Source organism: Camelus bactrianus, chromosome 11, assembly GCF_048773025.1.
Source record: "Camelus bactrianus isolate YW-2024 breed Bactrian camel chromosome 11, ASM4877302v1, whole genome shotgun sequence".
In the NCBI taxonomy this organism is placed as follows: domain Eukaryota; kingdom Metazoa; phylum Chordata; class Mammalia; order Artiodactyla; family Camelidae; genus Camelus; species Camelus bactrianus.
The window spans coordinates 27567840-27581442 of record NC_133549.1 but is presented as its reverse complement, the minus strand read 5'-3'; the positions used below and the strand labels follow the sequence as shown (position 1 = coordinate 27581442).

The 13603-nt window shown below is 48.5% G+C and overlaps 1 protein-coding gene and 1 long non-coding RNA gene across 5 annotated transcripts in view; both read right to left on the bottom strand.

The window, feature by feature from the left end:
- The window catches only part of LOC105080770 (uncharacterized), a 53942-nt gene extending 48678 nt beyond the window's left edge, over positions 1-5264 (bottom strand). For 3 of the 4 annotated variants that reach the window (XR_006720061.2, XR_012510114.1, XR_012510115.1), the window contains exons 1-2: positions 4967-5264; positions 4529-4681 (exon numbers count right to left, since the gene is read on the bottom strand). This is a non-coding gene — a long non-coding RNA (uncharacterized LOC105080770). The remainder of the gene's footprint in view (positions 1-4528; positions 4682-4966) is intronic. The other variant, XR_006720058.2, reaches the window with a different exon arrangement.
- A 3153-nt stretch (positions 5265-8417) lies between these two features.
- Positions 8418-11614, bottom strand: PRLHR (prolactin releasing hormone receptor). The gene is made up of 2 exons (XM_010969862.3): positions 11507-11614; positions 8418-11244 (listed from the first exon to the last, which is right to left on the bottom strand). The coding sequence occupies exon 2, from the start codon at positions 11232-11234 to the stop codon at positions 10122-10124; it is 1113 nt and encodes a 370-aa protein (XP_010968164.1). The 5' UTR covers positions 11235-11244; positions 11507-11614; the 3' UTR covers positions 8418-10121.
- Between the last annotated feature and the right edge of the window lie 1989 nt (positions 11615-13603).

Genomic DNA, 13603 nt, shown 5'->3' with positions numbered 1-13603 from the left:
CCATCCAGTCTGTGGTATTTTGTTTTGGTAGCTATCCTATAGACTGAATTGCTGTGGACTAACCCCCAGTGTGTTGGTATTTGGAGATGGGGCTGTGTGCCAACCATGGGGAAAGGGTGATGAGTATGCTTTGTGAGCATTAAATGAATGCAGAACAAACCACCCTGAATGAATGGACTCATTAGGACACCCATCTGAACTGCCTTGACAGGAAGCATGAGAAATGGACAGACGTGTTCTTACCATGATCTTTCCTGTCTTAATCCAACCAAGCAGGCTGATTTCTATTCAGGTTTTAGCTGCAGTCCCAGAATGTTATTACCTCTTGATTATCATAATGAGCACCTGAGTAGTAATAGCCTGACAAATTGCTCCTGTACTTGTGTATGTAGTGGGGCACTCATTCAAGCAGTCAAAGCATCCTCTATCCTTGCAAATGGAAAATCACCAGTATCATATGTATACATATGTGTGTGTATATATTACATATATGTATGTGTGTATATATATATTATATATACACACACACACACATATACACATACAGGCAATAAATATTTGCAGGGAAGAAAAGGAGGAAGGAAGGAAGGGAATTTCATCTAATGATAGAATTCCAGACCTCAATTGGTCAGAATTCAAAGAGGGCATGAGTTTGCTTGGGAGACCCTCCGAGGGTTTGGGCTTCGTCTCAGAGCCAGCCTCTGTACAGCAAGAGACCAGCTGTCTGAGCATCAAAGAATACTGCAAACACAGAGCAACAGAGGCAGGACAACCTACCACCATGTTGGGAAACACCTGCTTCTTGAGAGAGAGCAGTTTAGTGAGGGAGGAATCTGAGCTTTGGAGCAGTCTGCCTGAGTTGGATTCTCAACTTTATGGCTATCTGACAAGCCGTATGTTCTTGGACGAGCTACCTAGTCATTCCGTAACTTACTTTCCTAACCTATAAAATGAAGTGTAGGTAGATTGCAAATGACCACAAACACTTTGCAGCTCCTTCCATTAGGAGGTGGGGATAATCGTAATTCCTACCTCACAGAGCTACTGTCCATCTGTAAAATTCCAGGCTACCTGGCATGTAGTAAACTTTCAATAAAATGTAGCAATAGTTAATACTATTATTATTGTTATTTGTCATGATTATCATGTCACTCGTGTGGTACAGGACAGTGTGACAAGAAGGGGCTTCAGAACCAAGTGTACCAAGGGCAGCTGGACCTGAGCCCCCACTGTGAGCACCACTCCAGGCCCACCAGGTGCTCCGAGGGACCTGGAAAGAACACGGATGCGCTAAGATCCCTGCAGGGCTGCCTTCACCCCGGTAGAGTCATCTTGTCTTGCTAGAAGCTGGATGGAGAAAATGCTCGAAGGAGACAGTATCTTACACATTCAAGGCACCTGGGAAGCACCCTTCCTGATCTCGGCCAATTAACTGAGAATTTCTCAGTTCAACAGCAGAGGGATGTGTTTCCTAGCAAGATTTTTCATTTTCAACACAGCTACTCTAGCAACACTTTTTTGGAATTAATTCCCAAACAGCATGTTTTAAATATATGATTCCACACCAAGAGGGTCTTCTGTAATAGGTCTCATGTAGGGTCTGGGACCCTGTGATTTCTAAGAGCTGTGCAGTGATTCTGAGAAGTGTTGTGGCTGGCCGAAGGCAGAGGCAAAGGGAGGGGTGACCCCCACACACACACACAGAACCTTAAGGGCTAAAACCTTCTAAACCTTCTAAACCTTAAAAGCAGGCAGTGTGGTGTGGTGGGTGAGACCCTGACTTGGAACCAGGGGATCTGGATCTGAATTCCAGGGCCACCACTGCTAGCATGGATAAGTCACTTCCCTTCCTCCCCCCAACCCCCACAAATGAGAATAACACCTGCCTTAATTACCTCCTGGCATTGTGGTCAGATATAACCACTCTTATGTATGTTTGGGAGGTGCCAGGCTCTGGGGATACACTGGTGAATACAGCAAATATGGCTTCTGCCCCCACAGAGCTCCCATTTGTACAGAAAGACAAAGAAATGTGTCACTGCACATCATGATGAGTGCTATGAAGAAAGCAAACGAGGGGCTAAACTAAAGAATAAGAGGCAGTGAAAGGGCTTCTCAGAGGAGGTGACATTCCAGCTGAAGGCAGAGACAGATCCAGACAGAAGAAGAGCCAAGGAGGGACAGTCCAGGCAGAAGGCACAAAAATAGGAAAAGTCATGTTATTATAAACAGCATTCCAGAAGCACCAGGCCAAATTTAGGACTGACTGGGCTACCCGTGGTTCCAAAGAGGAGCTTGGCCATTGATAACATCAAGGTTCTACGTTGACTTGTGTCCCCACCGAAGTTCATATGTTGAAGTTCTAACTCCCATGTCTTAGTTCATTGAGTTGCTAACATTTACTCCTCACTGTTCTGGAGGCTGGAAGTCCGAGATCAGGGTGTCAGGGTGGTCACGTTCTAGTCAGTGTCCTCTCCCAGGCTGCAAATTTCTCACAGCCTCAAGTGGTGGCAGTGGAGCTAGGTAGCTCCGTGGGGGGGGGGGGGTCTCTTTTATAAAGGCACTAATCCCATTCACGAGGGCTCCACCCTCATGACCTAATCACCTCCCAAAGGCCCCACCTCCTAATATCATCTCCTAATCCCATCACCTTGGGGGCTAGGATTCCAACATATGAATCTGGGGGGACACATTCAGAACATAGTACCCCAGTAGCTTGGAATGTGACCTTATTTGGAGATGAGTCTTTACAGAGGTAATCAAGTTAAAACAAGGTCATCAGAATGGGCTCTAATCAAATGTAACTGGTATCCTTATAAAAAGGGGAAATATGGACACAGACATACACAGGACAAAGCCATGTGAGGAGGAGGCAAAGATAGGGGGCTGGCTACTTCTGAAAAAATAAACGAGGAACACCAAAGATGGCCAGCAAACCAGGACCAAGGGAAAAAGCATAGAACAGATTCTCCCTCATGACCCTCAGAAGGACCCAATCCTACTGACACTTCCACTGCAGACTAACGGTTCTGGAGACTGGGCTCCCAGCACGTGGCCTAGGGGGGCGCTGCAGGGTCTGCCCGCTGGGGAAAGCAACACCAACCAGCCACTCCAGGCGAGCCCCTGGGAGAGTCAGCGCGGGTCCCACTCCTTCTCTAGACCAGCTCCCTTTCCTCTTTGCCCCTCAATCCGGTCGTTTCCACAGTTGGAAGGATGCGGACTCCTGAAATCCCCACCACATACACAAAATAAGTGGTTTTCATGTTACTTTCCACTTAGATATAACGCTCAGGAAATAGGCAAATGACAGGTGAGGCAGTGGTGCCAGAAGCAGGACAGGGAGCCCAGCACTCTCCAAGAAGCCCCCTCCGCCCACCCCGACCGACCCATCCACCCTCGAGTGCTGGTTGCCCACCTGTTTGCCGCGCGGGCAAGGGCTCAACCTTGCCGGAGCTCCTGATTTCCTTCTTGGAAATCAGACTTCGTTTCCAGAACGATCAGGGGACGCCTAAGGAACTAAATGCGGATCGTCTAGAAGAACAAGACGACAGAACCTGCCGTGGAGAGATACCCCAGAGTATGGCTCATCCGTGCCAGGGCTGGAACTGGCTGCCCAGGGCAGGAGATGCTGCCCGCTGACCGCTTGAGTCCATCGTTTCCAGCGATCTCCAGTGCCAAGATGTCTCGTAGAACCGCGAGAATGCCTGGTCCCGCCGGCCGGGGGCATAGACCAGCACTGCATGCTCGCATCCATCACTCCCCTGCTCCCCACAGGGCGCGCCGTAGTACCGGGAGCTGGTGCCGGCGAAAGAGCAAGGGAGAGGGGCTGAGATCCCAGTCACGGCTCCTGGCCTCCCTTGAGTTCGAGGAATAGAAGAGTTAGGGAGAGAGGTAGGGGGTGGAGGCTGAGGGCAAGACCCTGAGTTCGACAAGAATTGGACACCATCGTGGGTGGCGCAGATGGCGGTGGCGCCAGAGAAAGAGAAGTGGCAGGGCATTGGAAGAGCGCTGTGGATGAGGCTCACGCCCAGTCTTTGGAACAGATGAAGACATGCAAGAGATGGGAAAAGGCAGGGCAGACGTTGCAGGCCGCCGGGAGGAGCAGCAGAAGGCTCGGCGATCCCTGCTTCTGCGCTCCGCCCGGGGGCGCTCGGTGGCGAGGCCCGGCCGCGCTCAGAGAGGGGTTGGGAGGACCGCGAGTCTCCACCGGAGACCACACGGAGGCGACCTCGGAGGCGACCGCGGCGTGCCCTTGGTGCAGGCCAGGCGCTCGTGCCCAGGACAAGGTCAGCGACAGAGGCGTGCAGCCCTTCAAGCGCCGCCAGCGGCGGTAACACCACGAACTCATACACGGACCCGGGGCGAGGACGGTAAGCCGAAATACTCATGCGGCGTGGTCGCAGGATGGCAGAAGGACCACGAGGTCGCAGAGGAAGGCTGCTGACACCCAGCGCGGCGGCTCGAAAGCGTAGGCCAACGTCAGAGGCACACACGTGGGCACAGGAGTGATCCCCGGGACCCAGCTTACCCTTGCGGGGACGGGAGGCACTAGAGGTGGCGCTGGACGTGCTGGCTCAGGGTGCCTCCAGCCCAGGAGATTCCTGGTTCCCCGCGCGGCTCTCCTCCAGGCCTGCGATCCTCCTGCTCCACTGGGAACACCACCACCTTTGCAAGACACCTGCTGTGGGAGATGACCCTGGGTGTCCCTGATGGAGCCAGGTCAGGCAACAGGACAATGCGTTTTGCCCAGGTCGTTTGGCTTTGGCTCAGCTGCACATTATTAGTCTCACTTTAAGCCTTTAAAAGAATCCATCTCCCAGAAAACCACATTTTCTGTGAAAATACTCACAAATTCTGTAATTATATCACCGAGAGAAAGGGGGTTTTGCTGGAGGAGACTGGGGTTAGAAGGAAATAGGAATAGAGGCTTGTCCTAAAAAGAGTTATGGCCATTGAAGGCACCTACCAGCGCTCCAGTTTTGCACCTGTGACCACTCTTGGGTCTTCTTTGCAATAAAAAGGAGGTCAGTGTGTCCCCAGCATTTGCCCCGCAATGGACAGCGTCCTCAGAAGGACTGGGGCCACGCAGAAAGCTGCTTGTGGCACAGCCAGCATGGCCAGGCCACCAATCTGACCGCCCTGGGGCATGTTATGCTACAGCACTGTGCCCCACCCCTGGGGTGACTGAACCAGTATCCTAGGATGAAGACCCAAGGGTGATTGTGGTGTTCTGGGCTAGAGAGGAAGCCCAGTGCCTGACTTCTAACCCAGAGCTCAAGCCTGGAGCTTTTATTTGTTCCTGCTCAAAGGATCTTTTTCGTTACTTGGCAATGACTGAGTGTGTGTGGTTGCAGAAAAGGGTTTAGCTTTCCATGCATCATTAGATGTCATTCCAGAAGGAGGAGTTGAGTTCTGGGGCTGGGGTATTTAGTCATCAGCAAGCCAAGAAGAAAATTTTTTGAGAGCTGAGGGAGGGAGGCAGGGAAGGATTTAAAGAGACTATTTGTCCTTTGCTTTTTCTGGCTCAGGTTTCTTTGCTCCAACCCCAAACATCAAAATGAAACACATTTGACCTTTTGTTGTCAGGTCCCTCTTGAGAGCTCTGCATGAGATTTATCACATCAAGGGCCCTGTGGGGATTCTGGGCAAGCTCCTGTTATCCACCTCTGCCTGGTGCTTGCCTGTGAAACAGTAATTGTGTGAGCTCCAAGACCCCATAGTGGGCAGGAAATTCAGTGAGCAGCAGCCCCTGACTTATTCAGTGCAGCCAGCCCTCTGAAAAGGACTTAGCCAGGGATCTCCCCAACATGATTCAGCAGAAGATGGTTGTTTGAATCCTACCACCTCTCCTGCCCTAGGGTGGAGGGAGCGTCCGATCAGAGGTCTTTATAGACAATATGGAAAAGTAGCAGGAAAAAAAAAAGGCAGAATAAAGACATAGTGGGAAATGAAGAGAAATTGACTTAGAAAGCAGAGAAAAATCATTCAAAACCTGTTAGAAGTGTGCACATTCAATTTCCAAAATAAAGCTTTCTGCTTCCAAAGACTGACTGGGAATGTAGAGTCTTTTAACAAATCAAGATTGCAACGCTCATCGTTCCAAATAAATATTTTACATTTCCAACATCTGTATACTAGCTTATCTCACTTTGAATTTAAAAAAAAAAAAGGATCCCTGGAAATGTGTGCATTAATCCATTTTTAAGCCTTATTTTAGATGTACCAGAAAATTCTATTTATGACACTGTCATGAACGTTTTGGAATCTAGATGATTAAACTTTGTTTATAGACCCATGTGTTGGATGTTTTAAATTTTCCAAGTTATAGGTGGAAGTGGGTGATTAAATGCTAACATTTAAATATGATTCAGATTTATGATGATATAGAAAGTAAGCATGAAATTTTCTACTCTCCCTTTGATGGACCTGTGGATTTAGATACATGCAACCTTGGAGAACACAGTTTGGTGCCACGAACTGAAATGCTATCATCACTGAGGTTGGAGCCAGGGGGTCACAGAAGGCCCCAAATGAACAGTTCATTTTGGGAATTAGCTGGAATTGACAAATCTAGATTGAGTAGCATGTTTTCCTTGGCATGATTTATCCTTGTTTTGATCCTGACCATCCTGAGGATGTGTAGTTACAGTAGTGTATAACCAGCTTGGTTTATTAATCCCATCGCTGGAAACTGTATTACAGATTTAATATTTATTGAGAATCCACAGTGCGCCAAACACAGTACAAGCCCCAGCCTGAATTGCTTCACACAGTGAGTCAGCCACAAATGCATCTTACATAACAAAGACATCAATGCATGAAGGGAAATCAATCAAGGACCTACCTGGGGGAATAAAGGTGCTCCTGACCTCTCATTTAAGGGGAACAGGCTTTGGGTTCACTCCCAGGTCTAGCCACACTCTTGCTTGGGTCCTTTTGATGTCAGCTCTGTGCCTTGCTTTTGTAAGAGCACTAAATGTTTGGGGATGCAAGCCACAGGGCAGGGGTGGTGAACTAACCTACCTGAGAAAATAAACCTGAAACTTGGCATCCCCACCCCCACCCAGTAGAAAGCAGGCTGAAAAATCCACCAGAACAAAAATTCAGGAAGGTGACATCAATTGGAATAGTTACCTTAGCATCTCTCACAGTTGCTGTTCCCAGGTGACGGTTGCCAGCATATATTGAAACACTCCCCAGAGGATTTAGCGAGATAAATCTATTGATTGGCTGCCAAAAGTGAGACCTGGTGACAATGCGTGCAAAGAAGATTACAGAACCACCCCTTAGCCTCAGAAAGGGCTGCTGCCAAGTACCAGGCTGGCTCCATTCCCAGCTTCCCGATTCCTTGCAGGAAAAAGGCTGGATGCTTGGTATTAACTAAAATGAACTACTGTACTAAATACAAATTTCTACCTCAAGCTTATGTGGGTTTCTCTAGGACTCACTTCTGAGAGTTTTTTTGTCAATTTGTTTTATAGTCAAATGAGTCCCAGATAGATTTAAGATAGGGTAGGAATTAATCAGTTGCTGTTCAATTGCCAATTTGCATAATTTGTAAAGATGTCTTTAAACACAACATTAATTCTCCAGCCTCTTTAGGCTCTCCATAAAGTCCACATAAATGTTAAAATTTCTAACTTAAGTTGTAGGCATGATAGAAACTGGCAAGAGCTTTTCTAGTAATTAATGGGGATACTTTCTTCTTACAGCTTTGCTAATCAGGGAGCATTTTAATTTTTTTTTAACATGCTGGCAACCAGGATTTGGACTAATTCATGCTATAAAGCTTTATAATGCAACTGATCTAAAGTTGAATGACAACACATTAAAAAATAACTGGACTCACACAGCGCCTTACATGTAGATGTGTAAGGAAACTGTTGAAGGAATACCTATATATTCGGATTACAGGATTTGCCTCTATGTGATCCATCAGGTATTGTCTGAAGGCTAATAGAGTATTCCCAGAGCTTCATTCAGATGTTTCTGAGATTCATTAGAAAGAGGATAATTCTGAAGTTCTTTAACCTTGGATGCATATTAAAATCACCTGAAGTGCTTCGAAAAATGCTGGTGCCCGGTCCCCACCTCAAATCAATTGGACTCTCTGGGGATACGGCCTAGACATTGATTTTTTGAAAGGTCATTCTAGGAGCAGCCAGGGCTGAGAACCAGTGAGTTAAACACTCCAATGAAGAGACCACAATTAATCAGATCTCTTCCCAAATAATTCCTCTCATTCCCCCATCGCCTCCACTCTCCACACATACCCATCCAAAGAATGATCTGAGGAAATGGGAAGTGTCTGGCCTTGAGTCTCCCAAACAATAGAGCTTCCAGAAGCACAGGAACCAGTTCCCGGGATGCCTGGGAGATGAGCTCATGTGGGATAGGGATTGACAAAATGCTGTGGGTGGGCCACCTTATTCGAGCACAGGCTCTTTCTTCTCCACATCCACAGACGAAGCTGAAAAGTCAGTTTTAGCACTGTTGCCAAAGGTAACTTGCATCTCCTAAGTTCACCTGCCTTTTCCTTTCTCCAGGCTTTTCCTGCTCTTCCCTACTGCAAAAAGTCTAGTCATGTAAGTACTAAAGACTTAACATTACTAACTAGCCCAACCATGAATGGAACCACTCTTCCAGGGTTGTTACTGACATCAGAGTAATAAGATTTCATCCTTGTCACCCCCAAATCATCCCCTTCTTTCCCTTCCTTTCAGGGCACACTGCAATGAGTGAGTGAGCTCACTGAGAGTAAGAGGAGAGGAGAGGCAGGGAAATATTGTTTAGTGAGCTGGGGCAGGACTGGAAACTTCTAGTTGATAACTGAGTGTCTATAGACACTAGCCCATACCCTGTATGCCACAAGGGCTAGTCTGACAGCTGTAAATCATGTATCATTTTCCAAGACTCCTGCCTTCACTTCTACAGCCACTGTTTCAATGTCAGTGTGGAAACCCTTGTCCCAGGGCACCTGTCCTCATTTAAAGTACTCGTGGGAAGGTAAGATAAGGATTAGCAGCCTGGTATCATTGCCCAACAGTCTTTACCTGTTCCCTTAACCCTGGAAGGTATTTAGTGTTTGGTCTGTGTATCCCATAGGTGGCAGTTTATTTTTCTGTTCTGGCCTTAAGTAAACTTCTCCCAGTTCTTGTATTCTGGGTTGATCACGTTCCAAGAGTATCATCACAGAGCAGGTGCTGAACAGTCAGTCAACAGCTGTTGATCTGTTGCAAGATCAATTAGAGAATGCAAGAGAATCCTATGGCACATGGTTTATTGAGTATTCAGAAAGCCAAATATTTGACTGGATGCTTGTAACAAACACTGGGTGTGTATACACAAACATACACACAGATAGGATGTCTGTCCTATGCAGTTATATATCCCTTTCAGTAATTTGAACCTTTTCCTACTTATCTGTCTCTTCATCGACTAATTCATCTCATCATTTTCAAATAGAAATTGGGGAATGAGGAGGGAAAACAATCGCAAAACCTTTTGAAAGATGGATTTTAAGTGATTTTTATACTATAAATTCAAGTGTATTTAAAATTAAAATCCTTTTGGCATATAAAGGTCTTATTCAGGAAAGGCTGAAATTTTATATGTATATTTGCAATACATATTTCTCTGGAATCCTAGAAATTAATGGGTTTAAATTGACTAAGCAGTATCAGGTATTGTATCTCAGTTGAGTCCCTTTTAAAAGGCAACGTGAAAAACTTTACCAGCCCCAATACAGTCATTTTAAATTCCATACTCACTGTTCCTTCATCTCTGTATTGAACAAGCAGAAGGGAAAGCAAGGGAGGCAGCTTCTGAACCCAGAGAAAGAGCTTTGTTTGGCCTTCAAGGGGATAAGGAGGAAATAATAAATCCTCTTTCCCTGGGCTTTTCCAAGCAAAGCACAAGACTCCCACCAAAGCCCACTGAACATTTTACAAAGACACAAGGCAAGGTAAGATAGCTGGATAAGAGGGCTAGGCTGGAAGTTTTGCCCCACATTGGCTTAGTATTAGCTTAGCTCTGGAATAAACTCTCCAATCTGGCCTCGGGTGAGCACCTGAGAGACCACTGTAGGTGAAGCTCCTCGGCCAAGGCCCAGTGCAGTGGCATCAGATGACCACGCTGACTGTCATGCTCTGGCCATGAGGCACTATCTTCCGGGGCCAAGCGAGCAATAGCTTGCGTAGCTCCTCGCGGAAGCTGTCATGCAACCAGGCGTAGATGAAGGGGTTATAACAAGCCGAGCTCATGGCAAGCCAGTGGCAGAGCAGCTGCACCAACCCAAAGGCGTAGGGGTCTATGGCGCGCGGGTCGAGGTCCCGCAGAAGGTTGAAGACGTGCAGCGGCAGCCAGCAGACGGCGAACACCACCACAACCACCACCAGCAGGCAGAAGGTGCGGCGGCGTCGCGCACGGTCCCAGTCGGCCTGGTTCTGGGTCACGCAGCCCGGCACCACGCGGTTCCGTAGCTTTACCGACACCCGGACATAAGACAGGAGGATGACCAGCAGGGGGAGCAGGTAGGTGACAAGCAGCAGCCCCCAAGCGTAGAGTTGGCGTTGGCGTTCCTGGGACCCCCAGAACTCCTCGCAGAGGCGCACGCGGTGCGGTTTGATCTCGACGTGGTATGTGTGTAAGGCGGCCGGCAGCGCCAGCACCGCGGACAGCGCCCAGATGGCCAGCACCGCATAGGCGCTAAAGCGCAGCGAGATGCGCCGGCGCAGCGGGTGCACCAGCACGACGTAGCGATCAACCGCGATGGTGGTGAGCGTGAACACCGACACATAGACAGTGACGGGCTGCAGGAAGAAAACCAAATGGCACAGGCCGCCGCCGAACACCCAGCCGCGCGGCTCGAAGGCGTAGGCGAGCGTGAGCGGCACGCAGGCGGCGCACATGAGCACGTCTGACAAGGCCAGGTTACCAATGAGGAAGTTGGTCACGTTATGCAGCCGACGCACCCGTGCGATCACCAACACCAGCAGGCAGTTGCCTACCAACCCAACGACCACCACGATGCAGTAGAGCAGCACAATTAGCCCCTTCAGCTGATGCACCAGCTGCAGGCTCTGGAACGGCGTGATGGCCTGAGCGCCTGGACCAGCCGCAGATCCATTGCCCAGCAAGGCCTCTGCGCTCTGGTTGGCTGGAGTTGAGGCCCCTGGCGGCAGCCCAGAAAATAAGTCAGGGGCCCCGGGACCCCGAGTTGGCAATGAGGTCATGGCCACCTGTCTAAAAAGAATCAAAGTCCGTCATTTCCCATTCTCCGTCCCCCTCTCTCCTACACCAACCGTCCTCCCACCTCAATTACCCAAATATTCCCTTTGGAAAAACTGTCCACAATAAATAACAACAAAACTAAAAGTATTGTTCACCCCACCTCTGCAAAATAAAATCTATGCGTGGTTAGATGGGCACAGGTTATTTAAATGCCTTCTACCCAATTTAGAGTCCTCACAGTTCACACAGGCCAGACTCAGAAGCACAGTCCTACCTGGTGACTTGGGCTTGGACTGCGGGAAGGCGCTCCGGGGAAGGAGGGGCAGAATCCTGACTGTCGCCTAGATGTCCTCCATCCAAGACGGCAGTGCAGGCTTCTAGCTTTCTCCGCAGAGCTGAACAGATTCAAGAGTTCCCAGTGGGCTCACAGCTTTTGAGAGGGACTGGGAGCGCCTCCCCTCTGCCCCGCCTCCCACTCCAGCTCTCCCTTGTATGGAAAATAAGGGCGGAGCATGCACCTCCCGACTCTGCGCTAAGAGAACTAGAGAGGCGGACAGTGTGAGGAGGATGACAACAGACAAGGAAGGAGGGGCCGGCAACCTGGGCCAGAGGGACGGGGGAGAATCTTGACCGAGGGAGCTTGCTGCGTCCTGGGAGAGTCTCGCTCCGGAGGAGAGTGCAGTGGACTAGGGTGAGGAGGGGCATGAAGCGCCAGGCTGTTGGAATGATCTGACGTCGTTTCCATAGGGAAGGATGCAGGAGAGGAAGTGGGGTGGGGCATTGAGATGCACTACTGGATGTAGGGGAGAAGTGAGGGACCCGTCCTTAAGCGCTGGATCCTGCGTAGAGTCCTGCCTTAAGTTAAGAGAGTCGCGTAGCGAGTTCTGTCAGAGATTTAAAATTTAGAGCTTGGAACTCCCTGCAGACCTTCGGGCCCTCGCGTTCCCCAGGACCCGCTGAGCCTGTCGCCTAGGCTGGCGTTGGATTTCGGGAGCTCAGGTCCGACCATGGGTTCAGCACAGAGGAGAGCTCCCGCCCGCCGGGCTGCGTGATGCTTGTGTGCCTGGAAGAAATTAGGGAGTTCAGCCCCTCTCTGAGTCCCCTGCAGCTCTAGAAGGGACCTGGACTGTTCAAAGAGTTGCCTTGCTGCCTGCATCCTGGGCTGGGGCCGCAGACTCCAAGAGCAGTAGGGTGGAGGGGAGGTAGATGAGCCAGGGTCTCTGGGGATGCAAAGGTGGGGATTTGTACTCCTCCTGTGGGTCACCGCACGCAGTGCCAGTGACGGCGTGTTTATCTCCTTAGGTCAGAGAATGCAGCCTTCGTGCCAGTTACCCTAGACAACTAGACAGGCACACTTCAATACCTGCTCCCCACTCCACTACTCATCCTTTCTTCTCACTCTTTCTCAGCTACTATGCTCTATTCCTTATTTGCCTGACAATACTAGTATGGAATGTAAGTTTCGGGAACCTACCCTCTCCTTTCTTAAATAAATACCCCTATGCCTCTTCACCTCATTTTAGGATAATACACACACACACACACACACACACACACACACAAACACACACACACACACACACGTAATTATAGGATTTCCACCAGCATAACAAAAGTAGTAAACATTTGAGAACCCTTAAATTTGCACAAAATCTTTAGTTATATTAAGTCATGATTGAAATGCAAATTAACCTGGATCAGGATGGGGGAGGCCAGAAGGAGACTTTGTAACCCCCTTCCTTTGAAGCTATCTCATCCCTTCACCTTTTATTTCCTTTTCTCAGAGGATGGAGCTTCGTTGTCCCCTCTCTGGAAAGCCCTTGTACTTTGTCTCCTGGCTACAGATATCCCTGTTAGGCTGGAAAGAAGTAAAATTGGTCCACTCTCAGAATTCAAGTGATTCACTCATACAGGAAGAAAAGTCAACATTGGAACAAAAGCAATCCAATTTTAAGCACCCGCACTTATCCTGAACCCACATTCTCTGAGTTATAATCAATTTGGCTAAAGTCAGTATGATATTTTAAAAGAAACTCAAAATACAATCTGTGCCTGCTTAATCCCTTACCCAGTAATTTTTCTTTATCATGCTCACCAACAAGGTTATATGTACCCAAGAGCAAAGGCACTTTTTTGCTTCAGAATATCTTAAGGAGAGGAAATTGTGATAATATAGTTGAAAAAAGATTTGGGATGCTGTTAGAGCTATAAGTAGAGCCATCACTCTAGTCAATACCGTTGATGTTTAATACTAAAAGTAGTAACGAGACAAACTTGTTCACAACTAGAGGCTATGAAAATGCCAGTATTTGAAAGTTCAACATTGGGAGTACCCTTCAGAGAAAGGAGTTGATCATCTGCCAAGCTCCAG

Bases quoted from the DNA above. Each gene is read 5' to 3' on its own strand.
- PRLHR (XM_010969862.3), bottom strand. From the start codon at position 11,234: ATGACCTCATTGCCAACTCGGGGTCCCGGGGCCCCTGACTTATTTTCT.